Source organism: Phoca vitulina, unplaced genomic scaffold, assembly GCF_004348235.1.
Source record: "Phoca vitulina isolate PV1807 unplaced genomic scaffold, GSC_HSeal_1.0 scaffold84, whole genome shotgun sequence".
In the NCBI taxonomy this organism is placed as follows: domain Eukaryota; kingdom Metazoa; phylum Chordata; class Mammalia; order Carnivora; family Phocidae; genus Phoca; species Phoca vitulina.
The window spans coordinates 2,685,367-2,702,298 of NW_022589787.1; the positions used below are offsets into that span (position 1 = coordinate 2,685,367).

Below are 16,932 nucleotides of genomic sequence, written 5' to 3' on the forward strand. Positions count from 1 at the left end.
CTTCCTTCCTTCCTTCCTTCCTTCCTTCCTTCCTTCCTTCCTTCCTTTCCTTCCTTCCTTCCTTCCTTCCTTCCTTCCTTCCTTCCTTCCTTCCTTCCTTCCTTCCTTTCCTACCTTCCTGTTTGCCTCCAAGGCCATCAGTGGCCTCCCATCTGCCCAGAGATGAGAGTTTCTTATGTTACTAAACATGGGTTGGTTAAACTCACCCTTAGTTTTTTAACTTCTCAATAGCCAGCCCCTGAGTGCATCTCCTTGTCAGGTGATTTTTCCTTCCCATCAAAGCTTATCAATTCCTTTAGATACAGAGAAAAGGAATAGCTAAGATGATCAATTATTGATGGTGGTACATCTTTGGGTGACCCAGTGCTGTGATTCAGTTGCACAGTATCATTAGGAGACCATCACTGTTTACTCAGCCAGTGAGTGGACACAGGACTCACCTGTGGCAAAGACGACATTCCTTGAGACCAGACGATGCTCCACAATAGAGAACTGTGGGAGCTCAATCCTCTCCACTCCAGTGACAGCCTTATCGCCACCACGCCAGTAAAATTCAATGTCATCTGTGGTATAGCCATCTGCCAGGAGAGAAAGCAGGGACATGGCAGAAATGAAGAATCATCATTTTGTTTACATGCAAGGATAAAGAAACTGTAACTAATAAAATGGAGTAACAGCTTGCCCATATTTGAAGTAGATTTGTTTCATGTGCTTGTCTATGAGAAAAAGTGTCATCAAAGAACTAACTTTTGAATATTTTTGGTTACCTGTGCTGTTTGATTTGTACCATACTGGTGCTGAAAAGTAGAGGCACTGGGGAAGTTGAATGCTCTGACCAGAGTTTTGTTTGTAAATCCTAATTGTAGAGGACTGGGTGTTGCATTGAAATGAATTTAAAATATATATTAACAAAAAAATTATATATATATATATATATATATATATATACATAAACAGCACTGAAGAAGATGGTTGTAAGAAAAAAATGAAAACTCAAATATAAAGAATTCTAGAAAGGCGACTCTGAAAAGCTATGGAAAAGTTAAAACACTGAAGGTGAATTTAACCGATCAATGTTTGATAACAGCAGAAACTCTCAGGGCAAAATAGTGTCCTCCTCGGCATTTTTCGATGACTTCAACAGGTGTTCCTGGTTATGAGGTTTGCCATCTTTAGAAATGCCTTTTGTTGGAATACCCTTGGCCCTTAGAGAGAGGAGTGTTTATTAGCTGGATTATAGCTCCAAGCCCAGCTCTTAGCACGGTGTTCATATTCACTTGGTAATCAATCAATCCATGCTTCTTCAGAATGAAGAAATAAGACAATAAAATCTGATATTTTTTGTAGCACCAAGAGTCTTCTAAAGGATTAGGTCAACTTTATCAGTAAGGTTGATTAAAACTCACACCTAGAGAAAAATACCCTGTCAGTATAATGGACTTTTTGATTTGAATGTGTAATACGACATAAGACAGACACTCCATATTTGACAAATAGACCAAAGCTATGGGGATGACTGCTCTCCATGGTAAATGTCATCTCCCTTGTCCCATCTGCTACACTCTCTCCCTGGATCATGGTGGTTCCAGCTTCTGTCTCCTCCCTTCCCTCTGACTTCCTTATATTCCATTCTCATCTGGCAGCCATGGCAATTGTTCGTAACACACACATCTTATCAAGCCACTCCTCTGCTTAAACCCCTCACATGTTTCCCAATACAATTAGTGCAATAAGTTCAAACTCCTTACAAGGATGACAAGAATCTATAGGATTCTGTGTGTATGGTGAGTACATCCACTCTCTCTCCCTCGCTCACCCAGCCCAGTACCACTGGTCTTCTGGCTGTGGCTCAAACCAGCATACCGTGCCCAAGGCTTGTGTGCCCACCCCCTTGTGTAGGGGCTCACACATCACCACATTTCCATCTCGACTTAAATAAAACCTCTTGCGTAGTCAAGGTCACCAGAAAATCCCTACTTCCACTCAAATGCTTTAACTATGGATTCTCTGAAGACAAGCGGCCTCACACTTTCTGAGGAAATCTCTTTGATAACAGACCTTCCTGCCCATCATCCCCCTCAGTTCAAACATTACAGTAATAGAATCTGTACTCACTGAGGCTACTCTCTATGTGTTCAGACATTTGGAGCTGCTTCCTTACTTAGGTTCCAAATTTGCCTTCCAGTGACTTCCATCACCTCACTGGGAGTTGTAGCTTCTGGCTACACAGAATCCACTTAACTTCTAACATAGTCCTTCAACTATTGGGAAATCATCATCTTTCCCCTGAGCTTTCTGTCCTCCGTGCTAAATCTCCCCAGATGATTCCACTATGTATCACTTGACATGATTTCATGTCCCTCACTTTCTGAAAGCATGGCTCTCAGAAAACTTGACAGTGATGTAATGTGGAAGTGAGGGGCACTGTGGGGCCAGCTCTATATGGGATGAAAACTGGCCTACACCCACCACAACTTCCCAGTATGTTTACTCACAAAGACACTCACTTCTCACCACAAACGCATTGAGTAACACTGCAGCTATTTGCCATCCCCCTCAAAGAAATCCACATAAATACAGACAAGACTAAATCCAATTGAGACCAATTATAAACCAATCTATGATAGACCAGGATAAGTGACGACAGCAACAGTAACATCTGGATATGCCAGGAGATGTAGTTCAGGTAGCAGGCGGGACACTTGTTTGTTAGATAATAAAGATGCAGCTCTCATCCCTCACAAAGAAGTATGCAACACTGAATTATCAATAAGGCATCTGAATACTCTTCAAATTGAGAAAATTGACAAAATTCAGGAATAGTCTGCTTGGAAAGCTGAGTTCCTGATGGGAATTTACTCCAACTGCCCAGGTTCCCAGGAGTACAGCCACTCATGTGTGATGAAGCATATTGTGAGAAAATTGCATCTTAGTGCTTGTTCTCTTTTCACTGAATGGACCAAGATGAGGAGTGTTTGTTTTCTTATATTTCAGCACAGCAAGCAGACTCTCTTAATCAGATTAGAATGGGGAACTCTTTTATGCTGAGTCTCTATCTCTGTCTCTCTCTCATGACAGTGTAATTTGCAGCATGGAGGATTAAACTCCCATCTTTAAGATAGTTAAAAACTATGGCAAGAAGATTATATATGCCTTGAAAAAGATGCCAAATAATGACAAGACCTAAAATACAGTGAATGAAAAAGTAGTACAGATACACACAGCTTTCAATTTCCAGCGTGCAGTTCTGCTCGTCCAAGGGGTATCTTCTCAAGTCCATCATGCATGCTGCAGTTGTGGTGATTCTGAAATACACAGATGAGGGCAGATATTAACGATGGGATGAGAAATGTAGCAGGAAAATTGCTTCCAGCTAAACCATGAGTAGCCCCCATGTAGGGCTCCTTTTCCCCAAGATACACCTGATTAAATATATTTCATAATGTATACCGAATAAATTTTGAGTACCTTTAGAGACCAGATTTATCAAGAAAAGCAACACGAAACCTCTAAATCTGATAAAATTATTCATGTAGCCTCGTTGACTTTGGTTAAATAAGGGCAGAGAAAGGGGTTTCTAAGGAAACTTTTGTCTTCAATTTTTGTTCTGCCTCCTTGTTTAGAGGTTCTCTAACCTTTATAGCACAGAGAAAACTTATGTGTGTCGACAGCACTGATTAGATCAAGATTGACTTCTTTGATTTTCCATGTGAAGTGTCTAAGTAGCTACAGATGCACAGGCTGCACTGGGAAACTCTCAGCCAAGCTTCTGCTTGATCCTATTTTATTATAGTCGTCTGCTGGGCTGGATCCTAATGCTCCCGAACTTCTCACCATGAAAGCATCTATCTTTTCAAAGGGGATATTTGGCTTCTATGTTATTGATTATGAATCAAAATTGAGTGGGTTAGCTTCCCTTGGGGTAAGCTGCAGCCATGGAAAGAATTTATATCATGGCCCAAGGACAGTTAAGCCTCCACCATGCAATGGTTAAATCAACTGTCCATTGAGAAACAACACTTCTAGAAATGTCAAGATTATTTCCTACTCTGTCTACAGCCTCATTTTAGGGAAATCAACCTACACCCAGCCTCTGTTGAAATACAATTAAGCCACTATGTTTTATACTCTTTTTCTCTAGTATGCCTCCCTTTTCACCTCAGTTACAGCTGATGGGACTGGGATGGGGCCCTGATTCAAGGATTGAGATCAAGAATTACTTGATCAAGAATCTATGATGTGTGGTGATTAACGTAATAATAATAATAAAAAAGAATCTATGATGTGGCCTGACCTAAAAGGTAGAATGGAGCTAAAGGGATTCTATTCCATGGAAGTGAATTAAAGACAGGGCAAGAATGGAGCTGACCTTGCAAGTTCTTGAATTAGAGGCTTGCAATGTCATTTTCCAATTGGAGAGTAAGGCATGTGAAAACATAGAGGTAGAGAAAAATGCAAATTGGATGGCTGAGGAGACACTGGTCACTATGGCTGGACCACAGAACATGGCCTTGCAGGGTATGTGCTACATATCCCAGGGAACAGCATTCTTTTTCTAGTATATGTCCCACCGAAGCAAGAACTGGGGAATAGCATTCCTATGGCTTATGTGGAAGTGTGTAACTGGCAGCCCTGGCTATACCCATTCAGTGGTGGATAAGAATGAAGAAGTAAGAATGTCTCCTCCTAAAACCCCTAGAGTTACCTTGAATTCCCAACCACTTTTCATGTTCCAGCTTTCTTGAAGGCCAGTATTCAGCTTTCTCTAGATAGCCTTCTGTATGAATATTCACAACAGACCTTCTACCACTTTGGGCAACATGAGCAAGTTCTATTCCTATCAGCAGATCTTAACCAAAACACCAGTAAAACACCAGGCATGGGCCAGTTCTGTTGGGCTTGTCTCATTTAACTTAAGTGCAGTAGTAAAGCATGTCCTTCTATTAGCATCTGGATAAGTGGAAGGCTGAGAAAAGTTCTACTTTCCAATGGCTAAGAAGAGCAGTGAGGGAAATGTTAACATATTTGGCAATCATGGGTAACTACTAAATTATTCTCTATAAATGGTATATAAGTGCCTTGTAGACATATGCTGTAAGATCCATACCAATGGTGAAAGTGTGTCCTTTCCAAATGTCATAACACTTTCAATTATCACTCCAAGGAGTGGATTACATTCTGTAATCCAAAGTCAACACCTAGCTCTGTGATATATTTTTCTACAGCATCCGACTTTCTAGCCAAATGAAGGACCAGCCTCACACTTTTAAATTCTGGCATGTTTTGTGGCATATTGACAACCCAACATCTATACAAGATGCCTATAAGGCAAAATTAGAATAAGGTTCTGTTAAAATTATGAATTTTTATGAAGAAAAGAAAAGATCTCTACTGGAAATATTCAAATTTTAAAAAGTTCCTATATATTTTGGTACCTATTTACTTAGAGTCAATAACTGAGATTAGTATTTTCTGTTTGTTTTTCTTATTCTCAATGCCACCCATAAAATAAATGCACACAAACAGGAACATGAACATATCCAAATTTTTTAAGGATTCACACTGATTGTGACATTATGTAATGTGTTTCATAGGCATTACTGGAAGTGTAACATGATGTTGGAAGAATCCGTAAAAGGGTCCCCAGTATACTTGTTGTCCTGTCTTCTCATTCTGGCATAAGATTGGCTGTAAAATGGAGCCCTTTTCCAATTTACTTGATGAATTACTGAATTTACTTGATGAATACAGTAAATATATATATATATATTTACTACTACTACTACTACTTAAGGAAGACATAACATAGAAAACCCTCTCCTGGTGGAAAGTAGGACACAAGAGCCTACTCATGCTACAAAAGGTAAGCACAGGGATGACACAGTGGAAGGAAAGAGGTCTGTGTGCCACTGGGACAGAAAGGCAAGAAAAAGGAAAGGCCGGGGTGGGGGGGAGGCAGAAAGATCAAGAAGGGTGTAGTAGGCCAGAACTGCTCCCTGAACTATGAAACCTTCTTTCAAGTTGGCTAAATTCATGACTGGCTTGGGGAGTGAACTTTTTGCATGAATTGACCAAATTTTGAGGCTTGGGACTTTGCAGAAACTGTAGGAGGGAATTTGAGTCTGCAGGACTGAGGGCTCAAGCCTAGTTAAAGGACATGGACCAAGGGCAGGGAAGCCACAATAACTGGGCTCCATTTGCATAATCCCCAGCATCCACACACAACTTTTCATATTTTTTCCCCAATAAACTTATTTGTCCTGAGAGGAGAATTCAACCAATATCTAGCTCACTTCCACAGCCCTCTATAATCTGAGAATTCTATTTCTAAGGAATAGTGGCAGGGTCATGAGAAACATGACTGGCTGAAGATTTCTGCAGTATTACTCTTTAGTAGATGCTTTTCTGGGGGGGTGTCATTGTTTCTTTTTTTGTTTTCTGGTTAAGAGAGAGCAGTGCTTAGAGTCTCTATAGCTGCAATTTATGTTTATGATAGAAAAGCAGAGAAAGATGATAGCCAAAAAAGTGTCTACCATTCAGTATGTCCTTTCTTTACAAACAATCACACTTTGAGGGTGCTGAAAGTAGAAAGTTAAAAAAAAAAAAAAAAGAAGTAGAGAAGTGACAGAGGACTGGGAAACACCATAGAAAAGGATGTTGACTTATTATCTTGGTGCTCAGTACAGCGTGCAGTCATATCTGTACTTTATGTAACATTGGTTGAGAGTTTGCTTTGTACCCAGCTCTATGCTCAGCCCTTGAACATTCATGCATTTGATTAATAACCATACTATGGAGGTGTTATTATCATTCCCATTTGGCAGATAAACAAACCAAGGCTCAGAAAGAATAAGTACATTGGCCACATTTACAATGCTACTAGAAGGCAGATGCAACATTCATCCAGGAAGCCAGAGTCCTACACTCTACTACCTCTTTGACATCTCTTCTGCCTTAAAGCATGACATATTGTATATTCAACTTTTAAAGGTCTACTCAGTGAGTGAGGTTCTTGTTGAAGATCAAAGAAGGTACAGAAATTTGTAATTCTATATATGCACATATATATGCATACATACAATATATACACATAATATATACAATATATACACACACAGAGATCATATATATACATATAGCATTCTCATTATATATATGACAATATGTAAATATAATATGTAAAGGAAGAAAATAAATATTCTACATGCTACACCTGCAGTAACAGTAGTGATATTTAACTCATCATGGAATAGGATAGAATTTAGTAGATAGTCTTGCTTTTATAAGTGATATATTGCTAAAGATGTGTTTAACAGTCAAAAGTATGAAAATTCAAGGAACAAAGTCAAAGCTTATAAGGGGCTCATTATCCCTAGCAAATTTAAAATCCTATGAATCCTATGATGTGATAACAGCCATATTAAGACACCATCTATAAACTATCTTGTTTGTCCTTTGCCTGCACAGTTGAGTGAGGAAGCCTGAGTTGAGGAGACCCATGACTTTTAGCATGTTGAAGGGTTTTCATTTTGTCTCAATTATATTAAGATTGTGAGATGTACTTTGGTATCAGCATTTTTAAATTTCCACCAATTGAAAATAGTAATAAGTGCAAGCTCCTCATGTCATTGCACAGATGCAGAGTTCCCCACAGACTACCTAGAGAGGCTGCTGTGGAAATATTTCTGTTGGCTGATCAGCACACTTAGTACCACAAAACATTTGCCTGAAATGTCCACTGTTGGCCAAGGTGCAAAAGTACCCCCTGCCAATGCTGCTGGGAAAGGTGGACTATGGGTAGAGTCTGGGATCCTTACTTATAGTAAATCATTAGACAATGCACACAATCTCTTTACCAACTTGTACTAAACTTTTAGATTCATAGTAGATGCCAGACAGGACAGAAATGAAAATGTCTTTGACTAGCATTCTCAGAGCCCTTCCAGAACTACAGTATCTCAGCCTCACCTACCTCTCCTCTCATTCAATGCTCTCATTACACTCAGAACTATCTACAGTTCGAACATCCATCTATTTGTTGACCTGTAGGTCCCTTTTACTTCCTCAGATGAGTCTGAGAGCAGGGCTTTGTCTCTCCTGGCAGCAGCCATTTCCCCAGTGCCTGGAATAGCTCTCACATGCACACAGTAGGTGTCCCATAAATAGTCACTGAACAAAACAATGACTTTGAAGATATGGGAGATCAAGCATAAGCAGACAGCATGGGACTCAAGAAGTAGAAAGGGAAAAAGATAGCTTAGTCCTTCTTGGATTTAATCCCTGAAATCTAAGTGCAAGAGGGGCACTCTAAGCGGGAGCCCTGGCCCTGCACAGTTACTGACTCACTGAGAACTCCATGGGTTTACTGGTCAAGATGCTTGGTGATACCCCCTGCGTTAATAACCAGGTAGTCTCTGTGAATCCTTCTGCTGCAGGATGAATTCTTAGCAGGCCAATGTTGATGCCCATGGGTTTTATGGCCTGGCCTGCAGGGAAGATGAGAGCAAAATGCAGCCATCAGTAGAGTCCTAGCTCTCTGATCATCATCTTGTTTAACTAACAGGGCCCAGGAGCACGTTAGCAGTACCTCCTGTGTGACCTCTGGCTTGCACTTGGGATGGCTGTCTGAGAACTCTGAGCAATAGTTGTTATCTATGGTCATGGGATAGCAGCACATCTGGGCTATTGCTTTACAGGTAATCATTCAGCCCTTTGCAACAGCTCTGTGGTAACTCATAGTCCTCTTCTTCCTGGTTCTCCATATGCCAGGTTCATCAGGCATTTTTCCAGGAATAGGAACACAGATGCTAGGGTTAAGGACCTAAGTCAAATAATTCAAACTAACTAAGTTTTATTCTAAAGCAAGTACTTACTATTCAATGTAGAAAAAACACAAGGCATAAACCAACATTTAACTTACTCTAATTTTTGTTTCATTTTACAAAAAATATAAGAAAATACATTCACAGAACTGTCTGAAAGCCTTTGGTATGCAGATTCTTTGAGCATGTTGCTGGGAAAGTCCTTGGGTTAAGTTGATTGTGTTGGCAGCCCCATTCTTTCCTTGTTTCCCAATATCCACTCTCTTAGCCATGTCATTTACAATTCTTCTCACTAAAAAGAAGCTGTCTGCCCACCTCCTGAATAAGGCCCAACTTTGTGACTTGCTTTGTCTGACAGAACTGTGGAAGTGACAATGTGTCAGTCTCAAGATTAGCTCCCAATAGGCATTCTGTTTCTAGTCTTCTTTTGTGCTTCTGCCTTTACTGTGAGAAAACCGTGCCCAGATGAATCTGCTTGTCCTAGGCGGAGAATGGCCACGGGGAGCAGGATGGAGGTGCCCACTCATCCCTGCAGAGACCATCCAGCCCCAGGTCTGTGAATGAGCTAGCCAGGATGAGCAGAGATACTCATTAATCACACAGACACACAAGTAATGAGCACTTACTATCATCTGGCATTGAGGCTTTCTAGCTATTTGTTACACAGAAACATTGTAGCAATAGCTAAGAGATACAACAATCAACACAGGCAACAACGTACATAGAAAAGCATAAATTTTCCTATAAATGAATGGAAATCACAATGTGATACTTCTCAAGAGTGTCATAAGATAGCAAAGCCCTTTGTAGATAGCATTTTTCCAAAACAGGAGCATCTATCTCCATGTTTCAGGAAAAATCCACTATCATTTTAGAAATATCAATCTTGATGAAATGAGTAGTAACATAAGGCAAATGAGACAGGCCCTGATGCATCTCCTCCTGATTTTCAAACAATATGGTGATAAAGCAACACAAAGGCCACAACTGGTAATAGTGCTGAAAACCAAAACCAACAGAAAGGCGTATGCCAGATCCTTAATCATCTGCCAGGAACAGAACAGTCAGAGTGGATGACTGAGGAAGTCCTTAAGGAGAACGCCACAGGCTCCACACTCTAAAGAGGAAAGGAGGAATCAGTTTGAAAGTACCAGGAAAGTACTCCCCAGCTACCTGGGTCTGATTATGTCACTTGGCAGTGTTTCACATCTAGAAGTATGTTGTTCAAAATGGTAGACACTGGCACATGTGACTATTTTACATTTAAATTTTAAATTAATTAAAATGAAATCAAATTTGAAATTCAGTTCCTCTGATGCATTAGCCACATTTCTTTTTTCTTTCTTTTTTTAAAAAAAAAAATTTTTATTAACATATAATGCATTCTTTGTTTCAGGGATACAGGTCTGTGATTCATCAGTCTTACACAATTCACAGCGCTCACCATAGCACATACCCTCCCCAGTGTCCATCACCCAGCCACCCCATCCCTCCCACCCCCCTCCACTCCAGCAACCCTCAGTTTGTTTCCTGAGATTAAGAGTCTCTTACGGTTTGTCTCCCTCTCTGGTTTCGTCTTATTTCATTTTTCACTCCCTTCCCCTATGATCATCTGTCTTGTTTCTCAAATTCCTCATATCAGTGAGATCATGATACTTGTCTTTCTCTGACTGACTTATTTCGCTTAGCATAATACCCTCTATTTCCATCCACATCATTGCAAATGGCAAGATTTCATTTTTTGATGGCTGCATAATATTCCTGTGTGTGTGTGTTTGTGTGTGTGTGTGCGCACAGCACTAGCCACACTTCAAGTGCTCAATGGCCACAAATGGCTGGCAACTACTGTATCAGACAGTACAGATTATAGAGCATCTTCATCACCACAGTAAGTTCCCCTGGAAAGGGCTAGAAAACAGCATTGAGGCAGACAAATGAGTGGTCTGGCCTTGCCCACTAACCCAACCCCCCAGTCCCTCTCTCTCTTTCTCTCTGTCTCTCTCCTTCCCTCTATAGCTTCAGAGGACACGACTCTGGTTGAAAGTGGTTGGGGAACACAGTCGAATACATATAACCCACCCACTCAAAGAAAAGCCATTGCTGCTAAAGGTAGATATCCACAGGACTTGGAAGCCATGCATACCAGAGTGGAAGACATCATTCAAGATTCTATTCAAAGTATGATACATTGCATCCGACTTCAGGGCCTAGTCAGTTAACCCAGCAGTCAGAAGTGAGGGTCCTACTCTGAATGAATACAATTAGGCATTACCAAATGGAGCACATTAACCAAATTTTCAGATTTATACCCTAAGGGGCTAAGGCTTCCAAGGTGAGAGTGAGGCAGAAGGAGACCAAGGTCACCATATCCATTAGTCTCACTAGAAAATCACTTTGTCTTTAGGATATATCCCACCTAAGGATAATCATAAATAAAACAAAAAGGTGTTCTATGAAAAGTATGGAAGTGAAGAAAATGAAAGTTGAAACATTTGGAAGATACATGTCTGGTAGTTAAAGACATGAATGCATATGCTCTCTTTAGAACAAGAGCAGGGAGACATAGGGAAAGAAGAGCCTGAGATAAAGGCATAGATAGATGCTATAAAGCTAAGAAAAGAATGCTAGGATTCCCAGCCATAGGCACTGAATTGAAATTTATACTGAAGACAGATAGTAGAATTGACACAGCTGAAAATAATTTAATGACGTGGATGTCTTCTTAAACTTTAATGGGCATACAAGTCACTGAGGGGTTTTGTTAAAAGCAGATTCAGAGCAGAAGGTCTGGAGTGGGTCTTTAATTCTGAATTTCCCACATGATGGTGCTGTTCCTGTCTGGGGACAGTAGTTAAAGTGGAAAGGAGAGGGCAAACATGTAGAACCTTCCTAAAGGCAGAAGAAGACAGAGATTTGAAAACAGAGAGAAGATAGGTATAGGACAGAAAATAGGTATGAAACAGCTTTATTAGACAAGCAGAGCAAACAAACAAACAGCATACAGTCAACAAATTAAACATGAAACAATAAAGAATTATTTTTTTTAAAAATTGGGTTAAAATGCATAATATTTACCATTTGCACCATTTTTAAGTGTACAGTTTAGTGTAAAGGACATTCATATTGCTGTGCAACCATCACCACAATCCATCTCCAGAACTTTTTCATCATCCCAAACAGAAACTCTGTACCCATTAAACACTAACTCCCCATTCTCCACTGCCACCCCTCCCCCACCCTGCCCCCAGACCTAGTAACCTCTCTTCTATTTTCTTTATAAATTTACTTATTCTAGGTACCTCACATAAGTGGAATCATGTAATATTTGTTCTTTTGTGCCAGGCTTCGTTCATTTACCATTTTCTAAATTCATTCTTGTTGTAGCATATGTCAGAATTCTATATCTTTTTAAGGCTAAATAATATTCCATTGTATGTATATACCACATTTTGTTTATTTATGTGTTGATGTACATTTGGTTTGTTTCTAACTTTTGGCTATTGTGAATAATGCTGCTGTGAACATAGGTGTAAAACTGTTTGAGTCACTGCTTTTGTTTCTTTTGGTATATACTTAGAATTGGAATTGCTGGACCTTGCAATAATTCTATGTTTAACTTTTTGAGAAATAGTCATATTGCTTTTCCCAGTGGCTGAACTATTTTATATTCCTACTAGCAGTGCATAAGGATTCCAATTACTCTATAAGTTTGCCAACACTTTTCTTTTTTCTTTTCTTTTCTTTCTCCCTCCTTCCCTCCTCCTTCCCTCCTTCCCTCCCTCCCTCTTTCCTTCCTTCCTTCCTTCCTTCCTTATTTTCTCTCTCTTTTTTTTTTCATAATAGCCATCATGGGTATGAAATGGTATCTCACTGTGGTTTTGATTTTCATTCCTTTAGTGACTAATAATGTTAAGCATCTTTTCACATGCTTATTGGCCATTTGTTTATCGTCCTTGGAGAAATAGGACTATTCAAGTCCTTTGCCTATTTTTAAACTGATTGTTTGATTTGTTGTTGTCGTTGTTATTGATTTGTAGGAGTTCTCTATATAATCTGAATATTAACTACCTTTATCAGATATATGATTTGCAAGTATTTTCTCCCCTTCCCCTGGTTACCTTCTCAGTCTGTTGATTGTGTTCTGTGATGCACAGAAGTCTTTAATTTTTCTGTAGTCCAATGTATATTTTGTTATTGTTTTTGTTGCCTGTATTTTAATGTCATATCCAAGAAATCATTGCCAAATCCAATGCTTTGAGGCTTTTCCCATCTTTTTCTAAGAGTTTTAGAGTTTTAGCTCCAATTTACATATCTGATCCACTTTTAGTTCATTTTTGTATATGGTATAACATAAGCATCCAACTTCATTCTTTTACATGTGGATATTCAGTTTTTCCCAGCACTATTTGTTAAAAAGACTGTCCTTTATTCATTGAAGAGTCTTGCCACTCCTGTCAAAAATCATTTGATCACATATATTAAAGTTTATTTCTGGGTTCTCTGTTTTATTCTACTGGTCAATGTGTCTATTATTATGACAGTATCACACTATTTTGATTACTGTGATTTGTAGTAAGTTTTGAAATCAGGAAATGTGAGATCTCCAATTTGTTCTTCTTTTTCAAGATTATTTTGGATAATTAGGGTTCCATATGACTCCGTATGAGTTTTAGAACGGGGTTTTCCATCTTACAAAAAAAGGGGGGCACTTGGATTTGGATAGGGCTTGCACTGAATCTGTAGATCCCTTTGGATGGTATTTTCATCTTAACAATATTTCTGCATTAATATTCATAAGGGATACTGATGTGTGGCTTTCTTGTAGTGTCTTTGTCTGCGTTTGGTGTAGGGTAATGTTGGCTTTACACAATGAGTAAAGAAGCAATTCTTTCCTCATCCTTTTTTGGGAAGAGTTTGAATTTTGTTAACTGGGGTTTCTTCACATGTTTTAACTGGGGGTAATTCTTCTTTGCATGTTTGGTAGAATTCATCAGTGCAGCCATTTGGTTCAGGGCTGTTTTTGTTGAGAGATTTTTTTTTTTTTTTAAAGGTTTTTTTTTTTTTTTAAGATTTTATTTATTTGCGAGAGAGAGAATGAGAGACAGAGAGCATGAGAGGGAGGAGGGTCAGAGGGAGAAGCAGACTCCCTGCTGAGCAGGGAGCCCGATGTGGGACTCGATCCCGGGACTCCAGGATCATGACCTGAGCCGAAGGCAGTCACTTAACCAACTGAGCCACTCAGGCGCCCGAGAGATTTTTTTTTTTAGTTACTAATTCAATTCCACACTAATTGTAAGTCTGTTCAGATTTTCTTTCTTTATAATTCAGTTTTGGCAAATTTTCTGTTTCTATGAATTTGTCCATTTCACCTAGGTTATCCAATTTTTTGGCATATAATTTTCCATAGTATTCTCTTGTAAATCTTTTTATTTCTGTAAAATTGGTAGTAATGTTGTCCATTTCTGATTTTTTAAGATTTTATTTATTCATTTGACAGAGAGAGAGAGATAGCGAGAGCAGGAACACAAGCAGGGTGAGTCGGAGAGGGAGAAGCAGGCTTCCAGTGGAGCAGGGAGCCCGATGCGGGACTCGATCCCTGGACCCTGGGATCATGACCTGAGCTGAAGGCAGACGCTTAACAACTGAGCCACCCAGGCGCTCCTCCATTTCTGATTTTTGTTATTTGAGTCTTCTCTATTTTTTCTTAGTTGGTCTAATTAAAGATTTGTCTACTTAGTTGATCTTTTCAAAGGACCTAATTTTCATTCCATTGATTTTTCTACATAGTGTTAGTATTCTCTATTTTATCTATCTCTACTCTACTCTTTATTCTTTTTTTCTTTATGCTAGCTTTCATTTTACTTTACTTTTTTTAGTTTCTTAAGGTGTAAAGTTGGTTTCTTCTTTTCAATGTATGTATCTACAGATATAAATTTTCCTCTTCACACTGTTTGCCAGCATCTCATAAATTTGGTATTATTGTAGAACTGTCTAATTCTCATTTCAATTCCATATATTTGGAGTTCTGATGTCTGGTGCATATATATATTTATGATTGTCAAATCTTAGAGAATTGACTTATCAATATATGGTGTTCTTCTTTGTCTTGTTATAGTCTTCGACTTAAAGTCTATTTCATCTCATATTAGTATAGCCACTTCAGCTCTTTTGTTACTATTTGTACGGAATATACATTTTCTATCCTTTCACTTTAAATTTATGTATGTCTTTAGATGTAAAGTGAGTCTTTTGTAAATAGCATATAGGTGGATCCTGTTTTATTCTGTATCCATTCTTCCAATCTCTAGCTATTGTGTGAAGAGTTTAATCTATTTATATTTAAAGTAATCACTAATAAGGAAAGACTTCTACATTTTTGCTGTTTTCTGTATGTTCAGTAGCCTTTTGTTCCTTCATTTCCTCCATTTTTTTCTTTTCTGTTGAGTTGATTTTTTTTGTGTGAGATGTTTTGATTCTCTTCTTGTTTCCTTTATGTATATTCTATAGATATTTTCTTTTTGGTTACCCTGGGGATTATATATGACATCTTAATATTATTATAATCTAATTTGAATTGACATAAGCTTTACTTTAACCACATATAAAATCTCTTCCCAATTTGCTTTGCACCACCCTATGTTATTGATGTTACAAATTGCATCTTTATACATTGTGTACCTAACAATATAGCTTTGCAATTATTTTTAAGCACCTGTCTTTTCAATAACAGAAAAAATGAGTTATAAAAAATAATTAAAGTAATACTAGTTTCATTTACCTTTACTGGGGATCTTTTAATATTCATATACCTTCAAGTTACTGTCTAGTATCCTTTCATTTCAAACTGAAGACACATTTTAGCCTTTCTTGTGGGGCAGGTCTAGTAGTAATGAAGTCCCTCAGGTTTTGTTACCTGGGAATTTATTAATTTCTCTCCACTTCTGAAGGGCAGTTTTGCCAGATTTAGAATTTTTTTTTTGATAGGTGTTATCTTTCAACACTTCAAATATTTAATCATTCCACTGCCGTCTGGTATCCAAGGTTTCTGATGAAAAAAAATGGCTGATAATTTGTTTTGAGGATCCTCTATATAGGATGAGTTACTTCACTCTTGATGATTTCCAGATTCTCTCTGTGGCTTTTCACAGTTTGATTATATGTGTCTTAGTGTGGGTCTCTGGTTTTATCCTACTTGGAGTTCATTGAGCTTCTTGGATTTGAGGATTCATGTTTTTTATCAACTTCAGGGATTTTTTTTAGCCAATACTGTGCATCTTTCTCATGCTCATCTCTTGGTGCACCTGATGGTTTCTCACAAGTCCCTTAGGCTTCATTTGCTTTTCTTCAATCATTTTTCTTTCTGTTCTCAGACTTGATCATTTTAATTGTCCTATCTTCAAATTTGCTGATTTTTTCTTCTGGCTGCTGAAATCTGGTGGTGAACCAACCCCCTCTAGTGAATTCGTGTGATTTACTCGGTTTTTCAGGTTCAGAATTTGTTTGGTCCCTTTTATAATTTCTATCTCTTTCTTTTATTTTGTTCATTTTATTCATGTATCATTTTCTCAATTTCCTTCTGTTTCTTTGTCCATGTTTTCCCTTAGCTCTTTGAGTATAGTTAAGATAGACAATTTAGTCTTCATCCAGTAAGTCCAATGTCTGGGCATATTCAAGGACAGTTTTGTCAATTTATTTTGTTCCTTTGAATGAGTTATGTTTTATTCTTTCTTTGTATGTCTTGTGATATTTTTCTTGAAAATTGGTCATTTGACTATTATAATGTTGCAACTCTAAAAATCAGATTTTTTTTCCTTCCCACAGGGACTGCTATCTTTTTTGTTCTTGTTGTTCTTTTTTAGGAAGGCTTTAACAATTCATTTATTTTGAGGTATATCTAAACTTTTTAAAAAAATACTTTATCAATAAAATCAGCAAAATCTTTGTTCTATTAGTTCATGTTCAGTTAATGTTTTAACAGAGATGTTTTTGAATGGCAGGAGCCAAAACAAACAAACAAAAAACCCAAACAAACAAACAATAAATAGAGAAAACAGGCACCTCTTCCTGTCTTTGCAGATTGGCTCTGTCCTGGCACATTCTTTCACCACTT

The 16,932-nt window shown here is 38.3% G+C and overlaps 1 protein-coding gene across 2 annotated transcripts in view; it reads right to left on the bottom strand.

Moving 5' to 3' along the window:
• GABRB3 (gamma-aminobutyric acid type A receptor subunit beta3) overlaps positions 1–16,932 on the bottom strand; it is a 247,352-nt gene that overhangs the window by 45,246 nt on the left and 185,174 nt on the right. For both annotated transcript variants that reach the window (XM_032395382.1, XM_032395384.1), the window contains exons 5-6: positions 3,223–3,305; positions 441–578 (exon numbers count right to left, since the gene is read on the bottom strand). In XM_032395382.1, the coding sequence (XP_032251273.1) occupies positions 441–578; positions 3,223–3,305 (221 nt within the window). The remainder of the gene's footprint in view (positions 1–440; positions 579–3,222; positions 3,306–16,932) is intronic.